This window comes from Manis javanica, chromosome 1, assembly GCF_040802235.1.
Source record: "Manis javanica isolate MJ-LG chromosome 1, MJ_LKY, whole genome shotgun sequence".
Taxonomy (NCBI): domain Eukaryota; kingdom Metazoa; phylum Chordata; class Mammalia; order Pholidota; family Manidae; genus Manis; species Manis javanica.
In genome coordinates, this window is record NC_133156.1 from 14,977,415 (window position 1) to 14,998,355 (window position 20,941).

The 20,941-nt window shown below is 45.9% G+C and overlaps 1 protein-coding gene across 9 annotated transcripts in view; it reads left to right on the top strand.

Moving 5' to 3' along the window:
* The window catches only part of MTUS2 (microtubule associated scaffold protein 2), a 501,163-nt gene that overhangs the window by 458,939 nt on the left and 21,283 nt on the right, over nt 1-20,941 (top strand). For all 9 annotated transcript variants that reach the window (XM_073228704.1, XM_073228715.1, XM_073228711.1 and 6 more), the window contains one exon: nt 20,289-20,503. In XM_073228704.1, coding sequence (XP_073084805.1) covers nt 20,289-20,503 — 215 coding nt within the window. The remainder of the gene's footprint in view (nt 1-20,288; nt 20,504-20,941) is intronic.

Here is a 20,941-nt window from a genome sequence, read left to right on the forward strand (position 1 = left end):
CCACAAAACTGCCGCTTTCTTTTGAGACAATGATTTATTCCAAATGGTAGCAACATATTTTTTGATATTTATAAAATCACTCTAAGTCTATGCACATGGCACATTCTCTTTTTATGTGGAGATATGTTTTGTGATCCTCTAAAATATTTACCCTTGTATGAATGAAGATAAATCTACTTTCTGGTATGTGGTAATGCTGACATTTTTAAATCTGTAGGTTTAATCCTCAACTAACCTGAAAGGACTGACCAGTATAGAATAGCTCAGGATACCAAGGGCTGCCCCTCAACTATCCTGAGAACAAACAGCTTCTTGAAACTCAGAGCCAGCGGCCTCCATAAAGTGTGACTTCGTAAATCTAATATTTAAAGTGGTGTATGATTTACAAAGCCTTTTCGCATATTATTTCACTTGATACCGACAGTAACCTCAGGAGATAGGTAAGGAAGATAACACCACCACTGATACCGACAGTAACCTCAGGAGATAGGTAAGGAAGATAACACCACCACTGTTCTAATGGTAAATACATGGTGTGGCTCTAGAGAGGAGAATCATACCCCAAATCATCTAATTATTAAGAATAACAGAGCTGGGTTCCTAGTGCATTCCACCAGAACCACTGCATGTTGCCTTTGTGTTATAAGGTGTCAACTGGCATCTGGAAAAAATAATAACAGGGAAGAAAGACATGACATGCTACAGATTTAACCTGAAAATTGCTAACGAGCATTTTGCAAAGTACGTTTTAAATAACAATGACATAGAATTTATGCAAATATAGTCACCTCCCACTTGTGAATGTCTCATACTCAAGGACCCCCTCTTGTGCTAAGCCCAGGGTTAGCACAATGACTGTGGACCGTCCATTGCTTCACTTTATAACTTGACTGAACCCAGGAGATGTGCCCCTTAATGTGCCAGCAGTGGAAAAGAATGTGACATGGCCTCTGGCCTCAGGGAGTGCCTGTAACTTGGAGAGACAGCTATATAAGCAGATAATTAAAATCCAGTACACTGAGTAAGGCACTAGAGGTCTGGGATTTCACTGGAAAGTTTGTAACCCAGTCAGGGATCCAGGAAAAGCTTTTTGGGGTAAAACAGACAAGCTTAAAGGAAATGGAGGAGTCAGTGAAGAAATGTTTCTTCCAGATGCTTGATCAATTATAGAAAGAGCATTAATGACATCATTGACGTAATCTCTCCATTGGGAAATAAGAAAAATAGTGAAGACTGTTTTTCCATGTGGCTAACCCTAAGAAGAGGAGTAGGGCAAATGAGTTTGTGGCTGTGAAACTCTTTAAATTACTTGCACAGAAAGCAAGGGCAGTGTCAGGATATAAGACTCACATGATTCTCTTTGCAGATTTTTTAACATTTGACTTTTCTTTTCTAATGCCATCATGAATTACTCTCATGCATCCAAATAACCACGTTTAACCCCAGGGCCATATTCAGGTAATCAAGAGTCAATCTATTTGCTTAATTTGGTAGTTCATTTGAACAGAGTTAATACATAAATTGCAATATATGTTTATGTGATATTGAGATCACTTTTTAAATCAAAATTACAGTTTCTCAGCCAGATGTCGGATCTTTGGGAAGTTAATTCTGGTGAAAAAGATGATAACGAGGCCAAGTCAACATTGCAAGCAACCATATAAAGACTTACTAGGTTTCAGTAATAATGAGCCTGATCTCAGGGCTCCTTAATACAGATGTTTTCTTAAAAAAAAAAGAATGTGGTCAGAGTTCGGCTGATCAGAATGATGGTTCCAGCAGAGACCAGGCTGACAGTGAAACGTGGGCTTTTACCTTCGTGGAATTCACTGTGGCCCAACTCTTTTTCTTTTCTTTGTTAGTACACAAAGAATGGCTATGACTTTCAAGGAAATACCTTTTAACTAAGTTTACTAGAGCCCAGTGTGGAAAACAAAAACACCAATTTATTAATTTACAATGAAAATTACATCTCCTTAAAGGCACATCAACCTAGAAAGCAGATACTATCATCAGAAGACTACTCAGTGAACCCAAATCAATCCTGTGCTATAAATAATAATGGCATCTTGCTGAGATAGCTTTGGGCAGCCATCTGCATGGCCTGTTCTCTTTTAGGACCTCTGTTTTTAGGCAGGGATTCCCCAGGAGGAGCTGGAAGCCTATTAGAATCACCTAGGAGCTTTCACCAAATGCCCCTGCCCTGACTTCTGCTTCCAGCCACAGTGGAGCAACTAGTCCTAGACTTATCATCCCACTGTACGCAGCTATAAACCAGACAAAACATAGGAGGCGGCTGTTTCCAAGCACTGGGCAATAGCCACCACAGGCCTGTGATCCTTGAGTAAAGGCAAAAACTCAGAGTCCCATGTTAGCCCCTGCTTTCTGCCCGGGGTCACAGACCGCAGCACAGAGGCGCGCTCCGGGTGGGGAGTGATCTCGCCGAGCTGAAGAAGTAGATAGCAGCGTTTGAAGCAAGTAAAGAGGCTGCAAACTGTGGGGCTGAGAAGAGAGAGGGGTAAACTGAACAGAGCAGGGCCCCGGGTATTTGCACAGGGATTTCCCCTGCGTTCTTCAGTGAAGCGTAGGCTGTGCGTCCAGGGCGAGGCGTGGCAGAGGGCAGCCGCTGCAGGTCTGAGAGCGGAATGAGGTACCAGAGGTTGCACAGTGCTGGGAGACATTGGAATTGCATCCCAGCCAGGCAGCGAGGTCTCACTGAGCACCTTGAGCCATCGATTGAGACCTGACAAAGGCCAGGCCGTAGGAGTCAGGACCCCGTGATAAAGTAGACAGAGTCAGGGTCTGTCTAGGCCCAAAGACCAACTGAAATCAATCCACTCTAACAAAGGATAAAACCAAGCCTGACAGAATCAAAGGAGTCCAGTAATTTACCTGCCTCCCCACAAAACTCAACACTTGTTAAAGAAAGACAATGTAATACAATATATCATCCACAATGTTGAACATATATGTATTTTTTAAATTAGACATACAAAGAATCAAGACCCATAATCAAGGAAAAAATAGTCAATAGAAGTGGGTATTGAAATACCCCAGATGTTGGAACTAGCAGATGAGAAACTTGAAAAGCTATTATGTATTTCTAATAGCTTCTGTAAAAAAAAAAAAGCCTTCTAGAAAAAGAAGAACATGGTGAGTATACAGGTAGTGAAGCACAACAAAGAAATGGAAAGTATTTTTAAAAAAAACCAAATGGAATGTTAAAACCCAAAAGCACAATCTCTGAAATGAAAAATTTACTTAGCATCTGGAACCTACAGAAAAAAGGATCAGTGAATTGAAGAGAATCAACAGATATTGTCCAATCAGAAGAACAGAGAGAAAAATTAATATTTTTAATAAGTAAGCAGAGTGTCAGTGACTGTGGGGCCACACCAAGCAGTCTAACAGATGGGTAACTGGACTGTCAGAGGGAGAAGAGAGAAAATATTTGAGGAAATGATGGACCAAGATCATCCCTGGGTTTTACAAGAGAAACCTAGAGACCCAAGAAGCTCGGTGAACCCCAAGCAGGACAAATACAAACACGCAAATCACCCCAAGCATATTTCAGTGAGACTCCTGAAAACCGCAGATCAAGAGGAAATATTAAAAACAACTAGATAAAGACACATCATATACAGGGAACGAGGACATGAATGACAATTAGCCTCATCAGAACCAAACGGGGGCCAGAGGTTTTTAAAGTGCTGTAAAAAAAAAAAAAAAAAAAAAAACCTGATCTTTAAAAATGGTAGACATTTGGGTCTGCAGGAAAGATTTAAGATTTTCAAAGTGGAAAAGTATAAAACACTTTATTTTGTTTTAAATTTTTTATTTTTAAATTGTCGGTTTGACGATCTTCGACTGTGAATGCATTCATGAAATCACCACCCCAAGGAAGATACAGGATGTTTACGTTGATCCAGAAAGTTCCCTCATGCCCCTTTGCAGCCAATTCCACTCCCTCCCTACATCTAAAGCAACCATTTTCTTATTTTGGGTCACCAAAGACTAGTTTTGCCTGTTCTTGGATTTTATATATAAGATCAGGTGGTATATACTCATTTGTGTCTAGATGCGTTTGCTCCACATACAAGATTCATCCACATTGCTGGGTACATCAGTAGAATCTTCCTTTTTATTTTTGAGTACTGTCCCATTTGGAGGCGTGTACCAAAGTTAATTCATCCATTCACTGCTGATGGCCATTTGGGTTGCTTCCACTTTTTGGCTGTTATCAATAAGACTGTTATGAATATCTTTGCATGAGTCTTTTTATGGACAGAGATGTTTCCATTTCAGGTAAATTTCTACGGGTGAAATTACTAGATCATAGATATATGTGAGTTTAACTTTAGGAGAAACTACCAAACAGTTCTCAAACTGGTTGTACCATCTTGCACTGTTCCTAACAGTGTTTGAAAACTCCAGTTCCTTCACATCTTTGCCAACATTTGGTATTGTCAGGGAATTTTTTGTTGATTCTAGTAGCTATGAAGAGTATCTCATAATGGCCCTAATTTGCGTTTTCCTTACCACTAATGACACTGAGCACTTATTATGTGCTAACTGGTTATTTGGATATCTTCTTTTGCAAAGTGTCAGCTGCCCACTTTTTTTTGAGTTCTTTGTCATTTTACTGAAGAGCAGCTGCCTCATTTATGGGCACAGGCTCTGTCAAGGTTGCCACAAGTCCCACCTGGACCACCATTCATTTGTGTTTGTGATCTGTTTTCTAAATCCCGGCTCTTAAAGACCGACTCAAGATGGCCTAAGTCTACAGTCATGAATAGAAAAGAGTAGAAAGCAAATCTAGTGCTAAGATCTGAAGCATTCTAAGAGTGCTGTTCCTAAGATAATTTTGAATGCCTATTCTGCCTACAGTTATTGGTATGAGTGAGCTATGATCCATGACCCAGAAGTGTTTATGATCAGCTGGGTAAACAGGCGTGGCAGCAAATGATTATACCATGAAATGAAGGAAGTGGCTCTCTCCTTAAAATATCTGTCTCTCCCAGATGCTATTCTAGACCCTCTTTCCTGCTCACTCTTCACGATCCTGCTGGCAGATCTCATCTACCCCTGTGGCTTCAACTACTGCCTAAGCCGCTCCCTCCCAAGCCCCCGTCTTTGGCCCTGGTTTCCCTTGAGGTCACCCCTCGGTGAACCGCAGCAGTACACCTCTTCAGGATCAAGTGGTTTTTATCTCCACCAACCCCATACCCCCTACCTCAAAGCAACATAAACCAAGATCTCTGCTTTTCCTGTGTTCCTAGTTTAGATCAAATCCAGCTGAGCTGCAGTAACAGAGACACCCAAATACAATGGAGTAAATAAGAGGGGTATTTTTCTCTCATGTAATTGTCCAAAGACAAGAAGCCCACAAAGCTATTGCCCCTGTCTGCGCGCCCCTTGAAGCTGAGGCGCACAGCAGATTTCAGCCTGAGGGAAGGGGAGGGAGAGAAAGTAGACGGCAAGCAGATCTATGACCTAGAAATTGCCGTATCACTTCTTCACATCCCTGGACCCAAGCAGAGTCACATGGCTACATGGAGCAGCAAAGAAGGCTGCAAGATGGGGTCTCAGGCAGCCCTTTCAGTTAAAGCTTGGAGAGAACTATAAATAAAAAGATAAAAGGAGGCGGTGACACTTAATCTCAACCACAGTCGTTTAGCACAGATTGACACCATAATCCACAGGGTAAACTGAGACAGAAATCTGGGGGTCACCACTGACTCTACCTCTCTGTCTCCTCATACTTGGTCTCCAATAAGTCCCCAGGTCCCCACTGATGGTACTTTGAAAGTACATCCTAATTCTGTTCTCTCCTCCTCATTTCTGTAATGACTTAGTCTCCCCTTTACAAAACCTTCTCACTTGTCCCCTTACCTCCCTTCTTGCCCCTGGAGGCGGCCATCCTCCGTCCCTTCCCTGATTAAAATCAGTAACAAGAAACACATCTACTTGGGGCAGGAGCAGCAGTCGCCTCTACCTAGAGGGTCTAGGCAGGGAGGGAAAATCACTGTTCACCACATGCTTGTCCGTGTTGTTTGAATTCCTTTTTCATATACAAAAAGTAAAAATCAAAGCACTATGGGAAAGAAAGACCCTTCAGTGGTTTTATATTTTCCATAGGATAAACAGAATTCAAGCTCTTCGCATGGCATGTGGAGACTGCTATTTACCCTCCCACTGCAATTCCTCCCTCTCCCCTATCCGCATGCCTCAGAAGTCCTACAGCTTCCATTGTCTCTTCCTAAACTGGCCTCTCCTCACCCCACCAACCTCCCCACGCTTCCTGGAAAACCTGTCAGCCATCACCGCCATGCTACCCTACCTAGCCCATTCCCCCTGAGAGGAATCCTGCTCCTTATTACTTCTCGGCTTCTTGGATTCCACACAGTATTTAGCACTCGTCACATTGCATCGCTGATCATTTCTGCATCGGATTCTCCCTCCGTGCCACTGGACCAGGGCCCCTTGAGGGGAGGGGTTATGTTTAATAGCCAAGGTCAGTGTTCTGAATACCTTGTGCAAGAGATTTTGTACTCAGGAACTTAGGACCACCCACAGAAAATGATTTGGGGAGACATAGCTTGCAAGAACAACTCTTAAAAATATTTTTGTGTCTGCTAAATAAAATGATACAGTAGACCAAATAAAAATAATGCTTATGCTATTTTGCACATTTACCTTGATTCCCATCTCCATCCCCTCCCTCCTCACTAGAGGCACTCCAGCTCTCCTTCCCCGTGCTTTGCACCAGATGCTCACAGACGAGGCATACATCATTGTAATCAAAGCTGCCATTTGTGGAATCCCTGTGAAATGTCTAGGAGTGTAAATATGTGGTTTCCAGTTCTCAAAATAACCCTGTGGGTTGGTCACATTTTGTTTGTTTTGCAGAGGAGAATGGTGAGGCTCAGAGAGACACATGCTGACTTGCCCGGGTTCTGGGTTGTACAGCAGGGATTTGCACTGGGATCCATCAGGCTCCAGAACCAGGCCTGTTCTTCCCACAGGCACTCCGCTTCCCGTGCCTGCCCAGAGACAGTGCTGTTGTGTTGTTTTCCTGTAGTGTCTGCCTCTCTGTTCACAGGGCAGGGAGGAGGGCAGCAGTGGCCAAATTCCACATTGAGAAGGTGGAGCTGACATTGCCTGACTGCAGTGGTGTGAAAAGTGATTGGGAGATAAGGGATTGGAGGCAGGGACAGGCCATCTTTATCTCTTGCGAGAATATGGGCTTTGCAGAATAAGGCAAATACAGAGTCAGGGGCTGGGGGGCTGCATGGAGGGAAGATTGCGCTCCGGGTGGTTTTGCTTGTTAAAGGTGAAAAACACTCAAACGCGGAGAGGCTCCACGCGTGGAGCCAGTGAGTGGGGCCCCCATGGGGAGAGGCAGTGATGAGAAACAAGCTCTGGAGAAGCTGAGAGGGTGCAGAGGCCTGAATGAACTCCCAAAGACGTCCCTGTCTGAGTCCCCCGGGCCTGGGACAATGCCACCTCCTGTGGGAAAGAGACTTTGCAGATGTGATTAAGTTGAAGTTCTTGAGATGGGGGTTTGTCCCAGGTGAACACTGGATTCAAGAGGATCCTCAGAAGAGGGGGAGTAGGCTCAGAGCTGCAGCAGACGTGACGCAGAAGCAGGGGGCAGACAGAGAGATGGAGATACCGTGCGGTCAGCCTTGAAGTTGGAGGAGGGGGCGTGAGCTGAGGGCTCTGGGCAGCCTCTTGGAGCAGAAAAGGCAGACATGGACTCCCCGCTGGCATCTCCAAGAAGGAACACAGCCCGGTGAGATCCATTTGGACTTCTGGCCTTCAGAACTGTAAGATATGTCTGAGTTGTCTTAAGCCATCAAATTTGTAGTAATTTGTTTCAACAAGAAGCTCATACAGGGGTGTAGCTCTCAGAGCGCAAGGGAGTCGTTATCAAGGAGTATTATCTCAGACAGGACACATCTTTCAGAAAGAAGACTTCTTTCAAGTTACAGAATGAGGAACAGCAGAGCCTCATGCCGGTTGACTCCGATTTTCTCAGGGAAGTAGGAGTTGAGACTGCTGGCTCTGGGAGGGCGTGGAGGCCGTGGTGGTGAGCAGGCTGTTCCTGGGTGTATCACAGGTACCTGGGGGAGGCGGGAATCGGTGTAGAGAGGGAGGCTGTGAGCAGGTGCCAGTCTCCTTGCTGCCTGGAGTGCGTGACAGGGACACAGGGTGTTACTATGTGATTCCATCTAAGACGTGAGAGGGATGGAAAGCCACAAGGCAGCGACCTTGAAGGAAATTCAGTGCCCCGGGACTTGAGCTATGCAGGAGGGTGCAGCCTCAGAGCTAAGTCTGACATGCAGGCTCAGGGTCAGCAGCGGGGGCTCGAGCCAGGTGAGAGAATTCTCTGTCTGAATTTGGACAGGCAGCTGGCTCAGAGTGGCAGCAGCGGGTAGGTCTTGTCAGTGATGGGCACTGGGTCCTATGCTCCACTTGAAAGCAGGCCTCCAGGCGCAACTGGTAAAAGCTGTGCATCTTATGCACACCAGGGAGGCAGGGCTCTGTGGCCTGAGCACTGGGCACTGAGCCCTAGGGCCTTGCCACTCAAAGGGTGGTCCCTAGACCAGCAGCATCCCTAGGCCAGCTGACGGCTTGCTTGAAATGCACTCTTTAGCTCAGTTTTAGTGTCTGCATACTCACAGGATCCTCAGATAATTTACATTGACGTTTAAGAAGCACGTCTTTGCTTGCAGGAGTGGTTCTCAATGAGAGTTTCTTGGACCAGTGTCATCAACATCACTGGGAATTTGTCAGAAATGCAGATCCTCAGGCCCCACCCCAGATCCATTGAATCTGAAGCTTGGGGTTGGAGCCCAGACACCTGTTTTGCAAGCTGTGCATATAATTCTGCTGCCCACTCAAGTCTGGGGGCCACTGGCTTAGGACCGTGGGATTAGCAACGCAGCAACTGGGGACTGCCACAGATGGGACTGCCTCGGCTCTGCTGCCCGGGTTCCTCTTCTATGAAACAGATTCCTTAAATAGGAACCATGCCTGCTTCACAGCGCTTCTGTTAAGTTCAGTACCGCTCTGTATGTAAAGTGCTCCGAGGCATGTCCAGCACGTAGTGCTCTGTGCCCGTCGGTCACGATGCCATCAGCAGTGAGTGTCTTAGAGGCTCACCATTCAGTGTTACTCGTTTCCTTCCTTTCTGCCCAAGACCTTTTTCTGGAAAACAGGAAGAGAAGTTTTTTGCATCTTCTGATACTCAGTATAGTATGAAGATGCCTCTGCTTCTCTGACTATATTTTTAAAAATAGACATGTGGTACTCTAACCAGCCAGCAGCAAAAGGGAACTTGTTTTCATAGGGATTTTGATGAAGCTCGAACCACACAGGCCTTTGGGAGCGAGGAACACCTTGGCCACCCCTGGGTCCATTGCGTAAGGTGGACATGATCTGGGATCAGGCTCTGGGTTTGTCACAGTGATCATTCCACGGCCTCTAATGAGACACAGGATGGTGGTCACAGGCCCTTATCTGCTAACTGTTCCATCAAACCCAAACTGCTCATGGATGTGCAGCAAACTGAAGCAGGATCAGATTACCTGGGGCAGCAGGCACCTGCTCCACCCCTGCTGAATCCCAGAGCCGTACCTTCAGGAGTCAGACTGGGCCTGCTCCAGCTAGATAAAGGCATGGAATGTGCCTTTTAATGCTTTCCCCCACCCTAGAACCATGAAGGGTGGAAGGTATCCCCATCTGTAATATTGCAGCGACTCTGGGTATCTCCCTCAAAAACAATAAACTGCTAATATTTATTGAATGAAAAATAGAGGCCAGGCATGATGCTAAGCCCTAAACTCTGAATTATCCCACTTAAACCTCACACTGGCCCTGAGGGGTAATCCCCATGCAATCCCTATTTTACAGATGAGGAAACCAAGGCTTAGAGGGGTTAATTCCCTAAACAGGAACATCAACTAAGAAGCTCAAGTCCAAGTCTCTTGGAGGCTACAACCCATGCTACAACTCAGTGCTGTGTTCAAACAATAGCACAATTAACCAAGAATGACTGAACCTTTTCTATGAAATCACTGAGGCGTTTCCTTAAGTGCAAATATACTACAACCTGTCTTAAGAGCTACAAGGTGGAATCTGCTGTGATTCTCCAGATGTCCTACATGGAAGACACGGGTAGCCCTTTCTGGGGCCAGTGCATGATCGTTCCTTCAGCATCACTGGGACCCTGCTGACCCAGAGCTAAGCCCCACGCTGTCCACTGCCCTTGGCCATGTGTGCTAGGACTCCCTTTCTCGTACAGGGTCTCATCAGTACTCTCTGAGTTTGAATTTGCTGGAAGTAACTTTGAGATGTATCACCAAACCCAGCAGATGTATCACCAAGGCCTGTCGTGTGTAGTCGGCACTGTGCGGGCCGCTACCCGATCCGCTCCTTATTTATTGCTGGGGATTGTAACCCTGTCATGTTGCCATCCCCCGGGAGTCATCTGTATCTCTAATAGGAGGAGCTATGCTTATGCACAGAGGCTCACCACAGTGTCCAAGAGGCAGTGGGGAGGGAGGGCAAGGAGCCAAAATAATTCCTCCCTTCCCATCAGGCTGTCCAGCAGTACGGTTGTCTTGGTATTTTCTGCATAATTCTAAGAAATGCCACTGGTGCCCGTGACCCTGTTTGTATGTTTCACACCTGCTAAATCAGGCAGGCTGCCCTTACAGTTGTCATGTTTTCACACTATTGTGTTGACCCTCTTATTTCCTACCCTGGAAAGGGGTTGATGGGAGTCATCATCTGGTCTGAGCTAGATCTGATTTTATTTTCTCTAACTTGCTAGTCTCTCTGAAACTCATCCATCACTCCTCCTTTCGCGTGACCATCTCACAAAGCCAGATGCACTCCCACCCCCACCCACATGCTGATTCTGAGCCCACCTCAGGCTTTCAACCCTGGAGTAGGTGCCTTGGTTAGACTGGCTGCTTCAGCACCACACATCTTTAACTGTGAGCAAAGGACATAATTCCTTACCCACCTAGAGGGTGCATGCTTACAGAGAGGATCACCATTAAGGGGCATGGCCATCAGTGTGCCTCGGGTGCCTTAGACCAGTTCTTGTCATGTGAACCTCCCAGGGAACTGGTTCATAAGCAGGTTCTGGTTCAGCTGGTCTGGGCTGGGCCTGAATTCTGCATTTCTAACAAGCTCACAGGTGGGTGGACCCCACTCTGAGTTGGCAGGCCTTAGCATGCCGTGCAGTGAGGGTCAGCTTCGAGCCAGCCAGATGCCATGCTGCTGCTTCCCATATGCAGACACATTCCATCCTGGCTCCTCTCAATGAGGTAGACCTGTCTGCATTTTTCAGTTGAAGGTCACTTTTCTAAATTTTCTCAGTTTTAGTGACGGTATAAATTAGAATATTCTGTGTGTTAGCAGGAAGCTGGGGCTCCACAAAGACATCGCCTCCATGGATGTAGTGATTCCCATGGAAGCAGTGAGGTGGCTGTTCTTTTCTAGACACATCCCAGGAGCAGACGGCTACCAGTTAAGTGGAATCTGCTGCTGCAGCGGAGGCACAAACCCATCAGCCAGGACAACACAGAGTCTGAAGATGAGAGCGCTACCCACGTTCTGAAAGGGGTGTGGCATCCCCTACTGCCATCTCCTCTGCTGCCCAAGGATTCTGACTGCAGGAAGTGGTTTCCTACCTATACCAAGTCAGCTCATATTTACAGAAATCTGCTTTGTATTGTGCTAAGTGGTGGCATTCTATAGATAAAGGCGGCAGGCTTACCCAGGGCATTGGTCAGACATTTCCATTAATCATAAACACACTTTTGGGCTGTAGAAGATTGTCTAAAAACTTTGCTTTTCTTTTGTGTCTATGCCTAAAAATTAATGGGTAGGCATAATCTGAGGTGGTCCATTTTGTTCCTTGGACTATATTTGATGTATTTGTAAGTAATGGAGAGAGGCTGGGGTGCGGTGCCTTCATGGGGAATGTACACCTTTTAAACAATTAGATTCTATAGATTGAAAGCATTAATCCTTCATTCCTGTGAAAATTTATAAGCAGTAAACACTGGGATAAAAAACAAACTTAGTCAGAGATCTAGGAAAACCTCAGAGAGGTATCTAACAAATGCTACAGAGCACACAGATTGATTACCCAGGCCAGGTCACGCGTGCATTTGACAGTTTGAAAGAATGAATGAGTATATTGAAGCCTACTACTGTCAAGTGCATGGAAGTTGATAATCTAGCAGCCACTGGATCTCCATGCCCACCTAGGAGCAAATAAGAGGAATGGGGCCACCCAAACTATGGACAGAGGACCAAGGTTGGCAGCATCCTGTGGAATGGGGCCACTCCACGCTGTGCAGCTAATTAAGTGATGGGGTCATAGAAGTTCATGGCTTAGAACTCTGTAGGGTAAATTTTACATGGGGAAGAGCAGAACTTCAGCTTATGCACCTGTTTAAACATTTTTCAGAAAGTTATTAAGAGCTTCTAAAAGGGATATTCAACTTGCAGAAGATGTCACCTGCACAATTTTTGTGACAAATATTAATGTAAGATCAAGGGTCTTCTCAATACCACTTTGCACAGAAGGGAAAAAAATTAAAAGCAGCAAATACCGTGACCACACAAAGCCATCTGCTGCCCTTGCCAAAGCCTGGGACCTTCAGGATGGCCCCCTGGGTGGTGTATCAGATGAGCCAGTGCCTTTGAGATGCTTTTAAAACTTTGCAAATCCAGTTTAACCTGGAGGAAAGGAATTAACATTCTCTATGCATAACCATTTTCCCAGGAAGTCACTTCCCATTTATGGGCACTAGTGTTATTAGTTCTCATGGAGAAGCATTTTTATTTTTCTTTTCAAATCTTGAAATGATAACCACCCTCTTAAATCCATTTCCTCTTCCTCCTTGGCCCCCATAAATCATCCTGTATTTTTCTCCTTTAACAAGCGTCGCAGTGATGTTCACACCCAGGAGCCATCCTAATTCATTTGTGGAAATGCCCATCCTTCATCTTGAAGAACAGATAAAAATGGCATGAAGTATTTATTACAAAAAAGAAACTTAAACTAATTGAGATTTTTGTATGTGTTATTCCTTATGCTTTTTTTTTTTTGCTCCCCTTTTTCCAAAGCATAAGGCAAAATAGCGGTCCTGTTGTTATTCAAAAGTGTAACAACTTCCCTGAGTCAGAACCCTGGGACTGAATCCGGCTCTTGCCTTCTGGCTGTGTCAGCCTGGACAAGTGGCTTCAACCCCCTCGGCCTCTTGTCCTCTTCTGTAAAAGCAGAGAAATAATGCCTGCTTTACGCAGCTTTGATATTTGCTGTGAAGATTAAGTAAGATAATCTAGTTTATATGTTTTAACTTTATTTTAGAACTTCACAAAGTATTTTACATTTTAATTTCTATATTTTATATTTCGATCTAAAATGTTTATGTTTTAGAACCTTACAAACTAAAACACATACGAATGCTGAGCATTGACATTAATGTCAACCTGTCACTAGAGAATGAGTGATTCGCAAAAGCACATTTTTTGCTACAGAGGCAGCTTATCTCCTCGGAGTCCATATTGGAGGGAAATCATAATAAAAAATGGTTTACCCTTCCCTGTCTTCTTCAGGTGCAGACAGTGGACTCAGTATAAGCTCTTCTTGATGACCTGGGTCGTCTTACAATATCCATAGACTTCTAGAATGCTAAGGCAGAGAGGGGGCTTGACACACAGTGCCTATGTCAGTCGGCTCCAGCTGCCATGCAAAACACCATAGACTGGTGGATTACACAGCACACTTTTATTTTCTCATAGTTCTGGAGACCAGAAGTCCAGATCGGGCTGCCAACAGGGTTGGTTTCTGCAGAGACATCTCTCTTTGACCTGCAGGTGGCCACCTTCTTGCTGTCTCCTCTGTACCCTCTCCCTGCGGGCTTGCTCCCCCACCCCCACCTCACCTCCCCTTCCTGGGTTCTGCCTTGTAACCTCTCCTTCCCTGGAGTCACAGGACCACTTTGCTTCCTGGACTCTTGCTTCCCCCCCTATCCCGCCTTCTAATCTGCTGTCTGGAAACCCTGACGTTCAGGATTCAGTGTACAACAGGAGTTAACGTAATATCACTCTCGCGTGAAAGCTCAAGTATAAGGAGTGGGATTTAGTGCAGCACCTGATGACATCTATTGGGGAATCTTGAGGCCTCTTATATAACATATAGTCATCCCGTTTGGGGGCTGTGTTCCCAAAGTGTGGCCCACAGGTAGGTAAATGGTTAGTGCACATCAAACACTACCTTGATAAGAAACCTTTCCGTGTTTGTCACATAGCATGTGAAATTCCTAGCAACTAGAAAATGCTCTTTATCTTACTACAGCCAAATCCTGCATATTTTCCCACAAACCATTTACAACCCACAGGGGAAAAAAAACCGCATCCGTCAATTGGCCCCCACTTCACTGGGGGAGATATCATACCGAGTCTATCCTGAGATCTCATGCTTTTAAGATCTCAACACTTCTATAAAATAGGCTACAGCATATGAACTGTTGTGAATCAGAATATCATCATTAATTATTATAGTGTCACAGGGCTTGTCAAGATTCCAGAAGTCCTGAATTTCATATTTTCCTACTAATTGACAGCATCCAGAAGGGTCCGCGTGAGTGCCAGGAACCCGAGCGAACTACGGACCCTTCTACGTGCTGGAGTTCATCTAGTGATTCAGTAAAGGTTTATTCGGTGCCTGATGCCTGAGGTGTCTGCCCAGCTGGCCTCTGCCTCCAGTGTCCCCATGGCCTTAAATGGCACCATTGTTGCTCTCTGTCTCCCCAGACCCTCATCCAGCCTATGAGCCAGGGTGGTTCTGCTTCCCAAATACAGCACACATCAATCCACAAATCCCCACGTTCCAACCTCAGTTCTGGTTCCCATCAAGACTGCCCAGACTCCAAAAGCCTCCTCCCCCACTCTCCTGCCTCCTGGAGTCTGTTCTCTCCTGTTTCAGACCATCACGGGCTTCCCAGTGTTACCCAGGTATCCCCTACCTCCTTTTCAGAACCCATGGGCCCTGTATGATCTGACCCTGCCTGTCTCCTGAGCTTTGCCTCTTTCCACTGTCTCTGGAACACTGGAGCCCTGCGGAGGCCTTCCATTCCTCATCTATGCCGAAGTGTTCCCGCCTCAGGGCCTTTGCACTTGCAGCCTCCTACCTGTGGCTCTCTCCCTCTCTGTCGTACACATCCATCCGGGATGCTGTCCCCTCAAAGAGGCCTGCTTTGTTCACCTAGCTAAATCTCACCTGTCCCTTTCTGCAGTCCCTCCCTAGCATTGCCCTATTTTGCTTTCTTCACTGAAGTTATCTCACATGTTTGCATTCTAAAATTGTGCTATTTAAAAATTTTGCTCATCTGTTTATTTGCCCCTCGTGACTGCTGCACCTAGGTCTGGGTGCAGCACCAGCAGGCACCTGATAAATTCACTCACTGTCTACTGACTGTTGGCCCATGTATCTGACCGCAAATGCAGAAATGGACATGAACCCTCTTCCTTGCCACTGGGGAGGGAGACAGACAGGTAGGGAGATGTACTGCAGTTCAAAACAGTGAGTTCCTGAGGGTGACGTGCTAAACCTGGCCTTACCCCTGAGCTGTTCCAGGCCTGGTGTGCTGTGACAGCTCCCCCCAGGGAGGCAGAGCAAAGGGGAGAGGCCGTGGTCTGGCTGCCACCTGCTGCTCCGTAGGGCCTGGCCCACTCACACAATGGCCTGGGACCCGTTATCCCTCTCAGCCCTGCCTGCTCCTTGAAAATGGAGATAAGGCTGCGTGCTGGACACTTCCCAGTGGGTCTACAGTGTGCCAGGCTCTTGGCACCCAGAGGCTATCTATACCTGGGAGCTGTTATTTTTGCAGCGAAAACTGCCATTTAGTCACTGGGCCCCGGATATGCGGCGCCGACACTCGACAGCAGACCCAGGACTGTCTCCTGGGCTCCTTCACTCACATTTCTGCTCTTAGTACCTGGACCTTTCAAACTCCATTTTCAGCCCCTCCTTTTCTCTCTTCTTGACATTTTCATTTAAAAAAGTCTTAAAGAGGAAGAGAATCGGGCTATAGAGGGCAGGGTGGCCAGGCTCCCAGGCAGCGCGCTCAGAGAGGCTGACTCTCTTTGCCCCCTGGATGTCGCTGTAATCTGACAGTTTGGACAAAGGCATTCGCCACCAGAGGGCAGTTTTCAGGCGTTACAGCTCCCCCTGGTGGGCACTGATTTGTTACATGATCCCTGCCATCCAAAACAAAAAGAAACAATTTCACAGCATAAAGATGTTCATAATCTTTAACTTGGTATAACTCCACTTCTAGGACTGTATCCTAGTGAAAAAGCAAAACAATATAGATGGCACGCACCTAATGTCTGACCATAAGGGCATAAACACTATGGGACATCAACATGACAATATAAGGCAGCCATAAAAATGTTAAGGAGGAAAACATGGAGAATTCCTAAGATAATGTTAAGAATTCACACCACTGCGGCAGCTATGAAAGGATTATGCAATTGAAAATTTCATTTTCTCTGTGTAGGGAGATCGTGGGTAATTTTAAATACATTTTTTTCCTTGAAGGTTTTGTCTTTTCAACTTTCCCCACTTCCCAAAGAAACAACTTAAGTCTTTCATCTAACTATGGACTCTCTTTTCATCAATATGTAACAATAGGGGCTATACTAGTTCACTAGGACTGTCATAGCAGAGAAGCAGGCTGGGTGCTTAAACAACAGACATTTATTAGTGGGTTTCTTCTGCGGCCTCTCCCTTTGGCTTCTAGATGCCACCTTCTCCCTGTTCCCTTACATGGCCTTCCTTTTATGGGTGTCTGTGTCCTATAAAAACACCAGTTGTCTCAGATCAAGACAGACCCTAATGACCTCATTTTAATTTAATTACCTCTGTAAGAAAAAAAAAATACCTCTAAACAGTCACATTCTGAGATACTGGGGATTTGCATTTAAATGTGCATTTAAAAGACACAATTCAGCCTGTAGCAGGAACTACTATCACAGAACCATTTATTTATATACAATATCATTTCATCATGTTTAGATGATCTATTTTGCAATGATAATATCTACACTCCCTAGAACATAGGAGGCCATATAATATCATCCCATATGCTTTTATCATGAGCTGTAAAGCCAGATACACTTCTCTTCGGAGTATGTCTAGTGTTGTGACTATTTTGCCACCTCTTTGGGAAACAATAAAAGTTGTAATTATTCCAGAGATATTTGGGGCCGTTGTTTAAAGAAAATCGAGTTTTTCCCCTCTCCGTTGATTTATAAACTGTGGCGGACATTAAGCTTGTTTTATAAATGGTTGCACAGCAATATTACATGTGTCTGAGGATGTTCTAAATGCAGCTTTAATAAGACTTTAGGTTTTTTTGATGTCACGTATATATAGACACACAGTATAGGCCTATAGTCACACATACATGTATCTGTCCAATTATTTAAGACTGCAGCAGATCCTAATCCCAATTTGCTTTTCAAGCTCTTTATGAACTAGAAGTGTTATATTCTCATGGCCAATCACAGTCCTATTAAATAGAAATTATTTTCTCAGCTTCTTAGATACTAGGGATTTATTATTGTGGTGTTTGCCTCTCACTATAAAGTACCAAATGCTTTCACATGAACAGAAATAAGGGCAGAAATAATAAGGGAAGACTGCACAATGCTATTTAATTAGACTGCATTCATCTTTGTCTGTTTAGCTCTTTAGTCCCATTATTGGGATGTACCCCTTGGTGCCAGAACAGCTTTTATTCAGTCTCCCTGCAGGCCTGGGGCTTACAGCATGGGGTCATCTGAAGAATATCAGTATCTCTTGTATGTAATAGCAGTTGGGAATTTGGGGGTTGGGGCCATATGTGAAAAACGTGACTACTTTATAGACCACAAAACTGAGGCCTGCATAGCTCATGACTTATTTAGGCAGCAGTGCAGTTCAGGGACAGACCTAGAATGAATATCACGGCCTGATATCTGTAATACATTGTTAAACAAAAAAAAAAAAAAAGGGCACGACACAGAAATAATAAGACTGTGCGATTCTATGTGCTATAAAAACCTATCTATTTTCTATCCCTCTTGCCCCGGAGGTTGTGTGCTTGTTACGGGACCTTACTGTCCAAGGCACACCGGCATCAATACATATTTAAGAAAATCCTACCATTTGTTTGCATGTTTTATAAGTCAAAACATTTTAAATGCACCACCATAATTGATGAGAAGACTGGGTTTGAGAAGTTAAGGTATCCGGTAGGCAGAAACGACACAACCCTTGTTCCTCGCTATTTAATTTATGTCTGTGGCAGGATGCTTCATGGGCCTGGCAGTCATCAGGGGCTCAGGTTTTGACGATTATCTTGTGGTTATGTAGGAGAATATCCTTGCTGATAGGGAACACTAAGGAATTCAGGGCGGATAGCACAACAGGTCAGAACCTTATTCTCGAATGGTTCAGTGGGGGAAAAAGTCATTTGGACAATAACATCCTTGCCTTATACATCTGACTATTTTTCCTGCAGTTTTTTTAAAATACAAAAATTAGTTTTAAACATGTCACCAGTAATTGTAGCAATTGTTTAGAACTTAGAGCAATAAAAGATTTTTCTTGAGGATTTTTTGTTTTTTTACCAACCTTCTTTCGAACTGCTGGCCCAAAGTGGCAATGAAAAGCAGGGGGCCTTCAAAGTCAGTTTGGATATTGCTTTGAAATTCTCTAGCGACTGCGGCTCCTCTTACTGCCTACACCTGGGGAGGACGCCACCCACCCCTGTGCCCCGACCAGCACACCTCGGTTACATTCACAGATCACCTTTGCCAGATGGTGCATCAGAATGCTGCATCGAATGGGGAGGCGTGGACCACTGGGCCAGCGGAAGCCCTAGAGCAGGAAGGCCACTGGGGACGGCGTAGCGCTGCCAGGCTGGCCAGATTCCTGCATGCTGTGCACACAGCAGGTGCCTGTATGCTACCAGCCAAGCCGCCACGTGTTTCACCAGGGAAAAAATGTTTTCTAACAATCCCTCATGTTAATTAACAAACTCTTTTAGAGCTGAATATTGTAAAGCCCTTGAATTAGCTGCCTCTTTGGGTGGGACTCTTGATTAGGATGTTTCAAATGGTATCTAACTACGTTGGATATATAATTCTGAACGTAATATCCAACTACTCCTAGGGCATAGAATACAGTAACCAGCGCATGTACCTGCTTCATTTTAAAGTAAATGACAGTGGCTCCAGCTTGTCACACGGAGTGGAGAGCACGTTATCCCCTAGGCTTTGTGGAATGTAAATGACGTGTATGTGCACCTTGACCTTGGTGTGCATGTACTGTGTATAATCAGCTACATCTGACCTAAACAGAGTAGATTGTCAGGGGGTTTTCCTTGCATGCAGTTTGCTGTTGAGGAAGCAGTCTTTAAAATGAAAGCCATCACTCTTGCCTGCAGCCCATGGGAGACAGAGACCCTAAGGTGGGGCAGCTGCCAGAGCAATAGATGTCTGTCATTGCCGCATCCGCTTCTGGCAGCACGCTTACCAAACCAGGACTGTGACAGGGCGGCAGGCCTGGGCAAAGGGGTACTGAGTGGTTAACCATCTTTCTGGTGGGGAATAGTGTTGGTGAAGCCTTGGTCACCTCAAAGGAAATCCCTGCATTTTCGCTGAGATTGTCCTGTTTGGCATTTTGGCCTTCAGGACTGGTGCCCTGCCCGCTGCCGTCCCGTCAATGTCAAGGCGTGCCCAGGTCTCAGACCTCGGTGTCAGAGCGGAAGAGTCACTGTGGACCTTGTGAAAATTTCACATTCTGGGCTCCTGCCCCAGGGGCTCTGATCCACCCAGGGTGCACCTAGGAATGTGCATTTTTAACAAACGCCCAATATTTTTGGTGCCTGTGGTCCATGGACCCTCAGAGCAACCCTGCTGCAGCAGCCCACGGTCAGAAAGCCCACATCTGCCTTCACAGTTTTCTGCACTTTACCAGTGACCTTGGACAGGTCCCTGGAGCCTAGACCTCAGCATCAGGGTCTGTTATGAGGATCCAATGCCAGTAGAAAGGAAAGCACATCACGAACCGTGAAGCTGTCCAAAAGTAAGAGAATCTTACTCCATTAACCTTGGTGATCTGCCTGGGGGTGCGGAAGACCCTCACCATCGATCCTTTGGGAACTTCCTTTTTAAAAGATGCTGTTCTCTGGCCCCCTCCCCAGCCCTCAATACAGCCAAGTGTGAGAAACTACAAAAGGAGAAGGAAGAGCTGGAGAGGCGCTTTGAGGACGAGGTGAGGAAGCTGGCCTGGCAGCAGCAGGCGGAGCTGCGGGACCTGGAGGGGCGGTTGCAGCTGCAGTTCGAGGCAGAGATGGCGCGTCTCCAGGGTGAGCACAGCACCCAGCTGCTGCGGCTCAGGTGTCAGCACCAGGAGCAGGTCAGTCCGCGGCTCTGGGCTCTGTCTCTGCTGCTGGGAGGTGCAGGCGGAGGGTGGTGGGGAGCCAGCACCGCTTTGACCGGAAGCCCTGCGTGGTAGGTGAGCTCCTGCACAGCCGGCCCTCTGCCCTCGTTTCTCCCTGCTCTCCCCTCCATGCCCCCACTCCAGCCTTCTGGGCTCCCTCTCTGAGTCCCCACCTGGTGGCATTTGCATCAGCTGCATCCTCTGCCTGTAATGCTCTCCCTCTAAACACTCCGTGGCTGCCTCTGTCCCTCCCTTCCAGACTTCTCTCCAAAGTCACTTTCTTGGAGAGGCCTTTCCTTATCTGAAGTTGGAGCTCCTCGCCACCATATCCACACTCTTCCAGGCATCCTCTCTGCTTCAGTTTCTTGTCACTAATATAGCCTAAACCTTACCCATGCCCCTGTTCGTCACCTG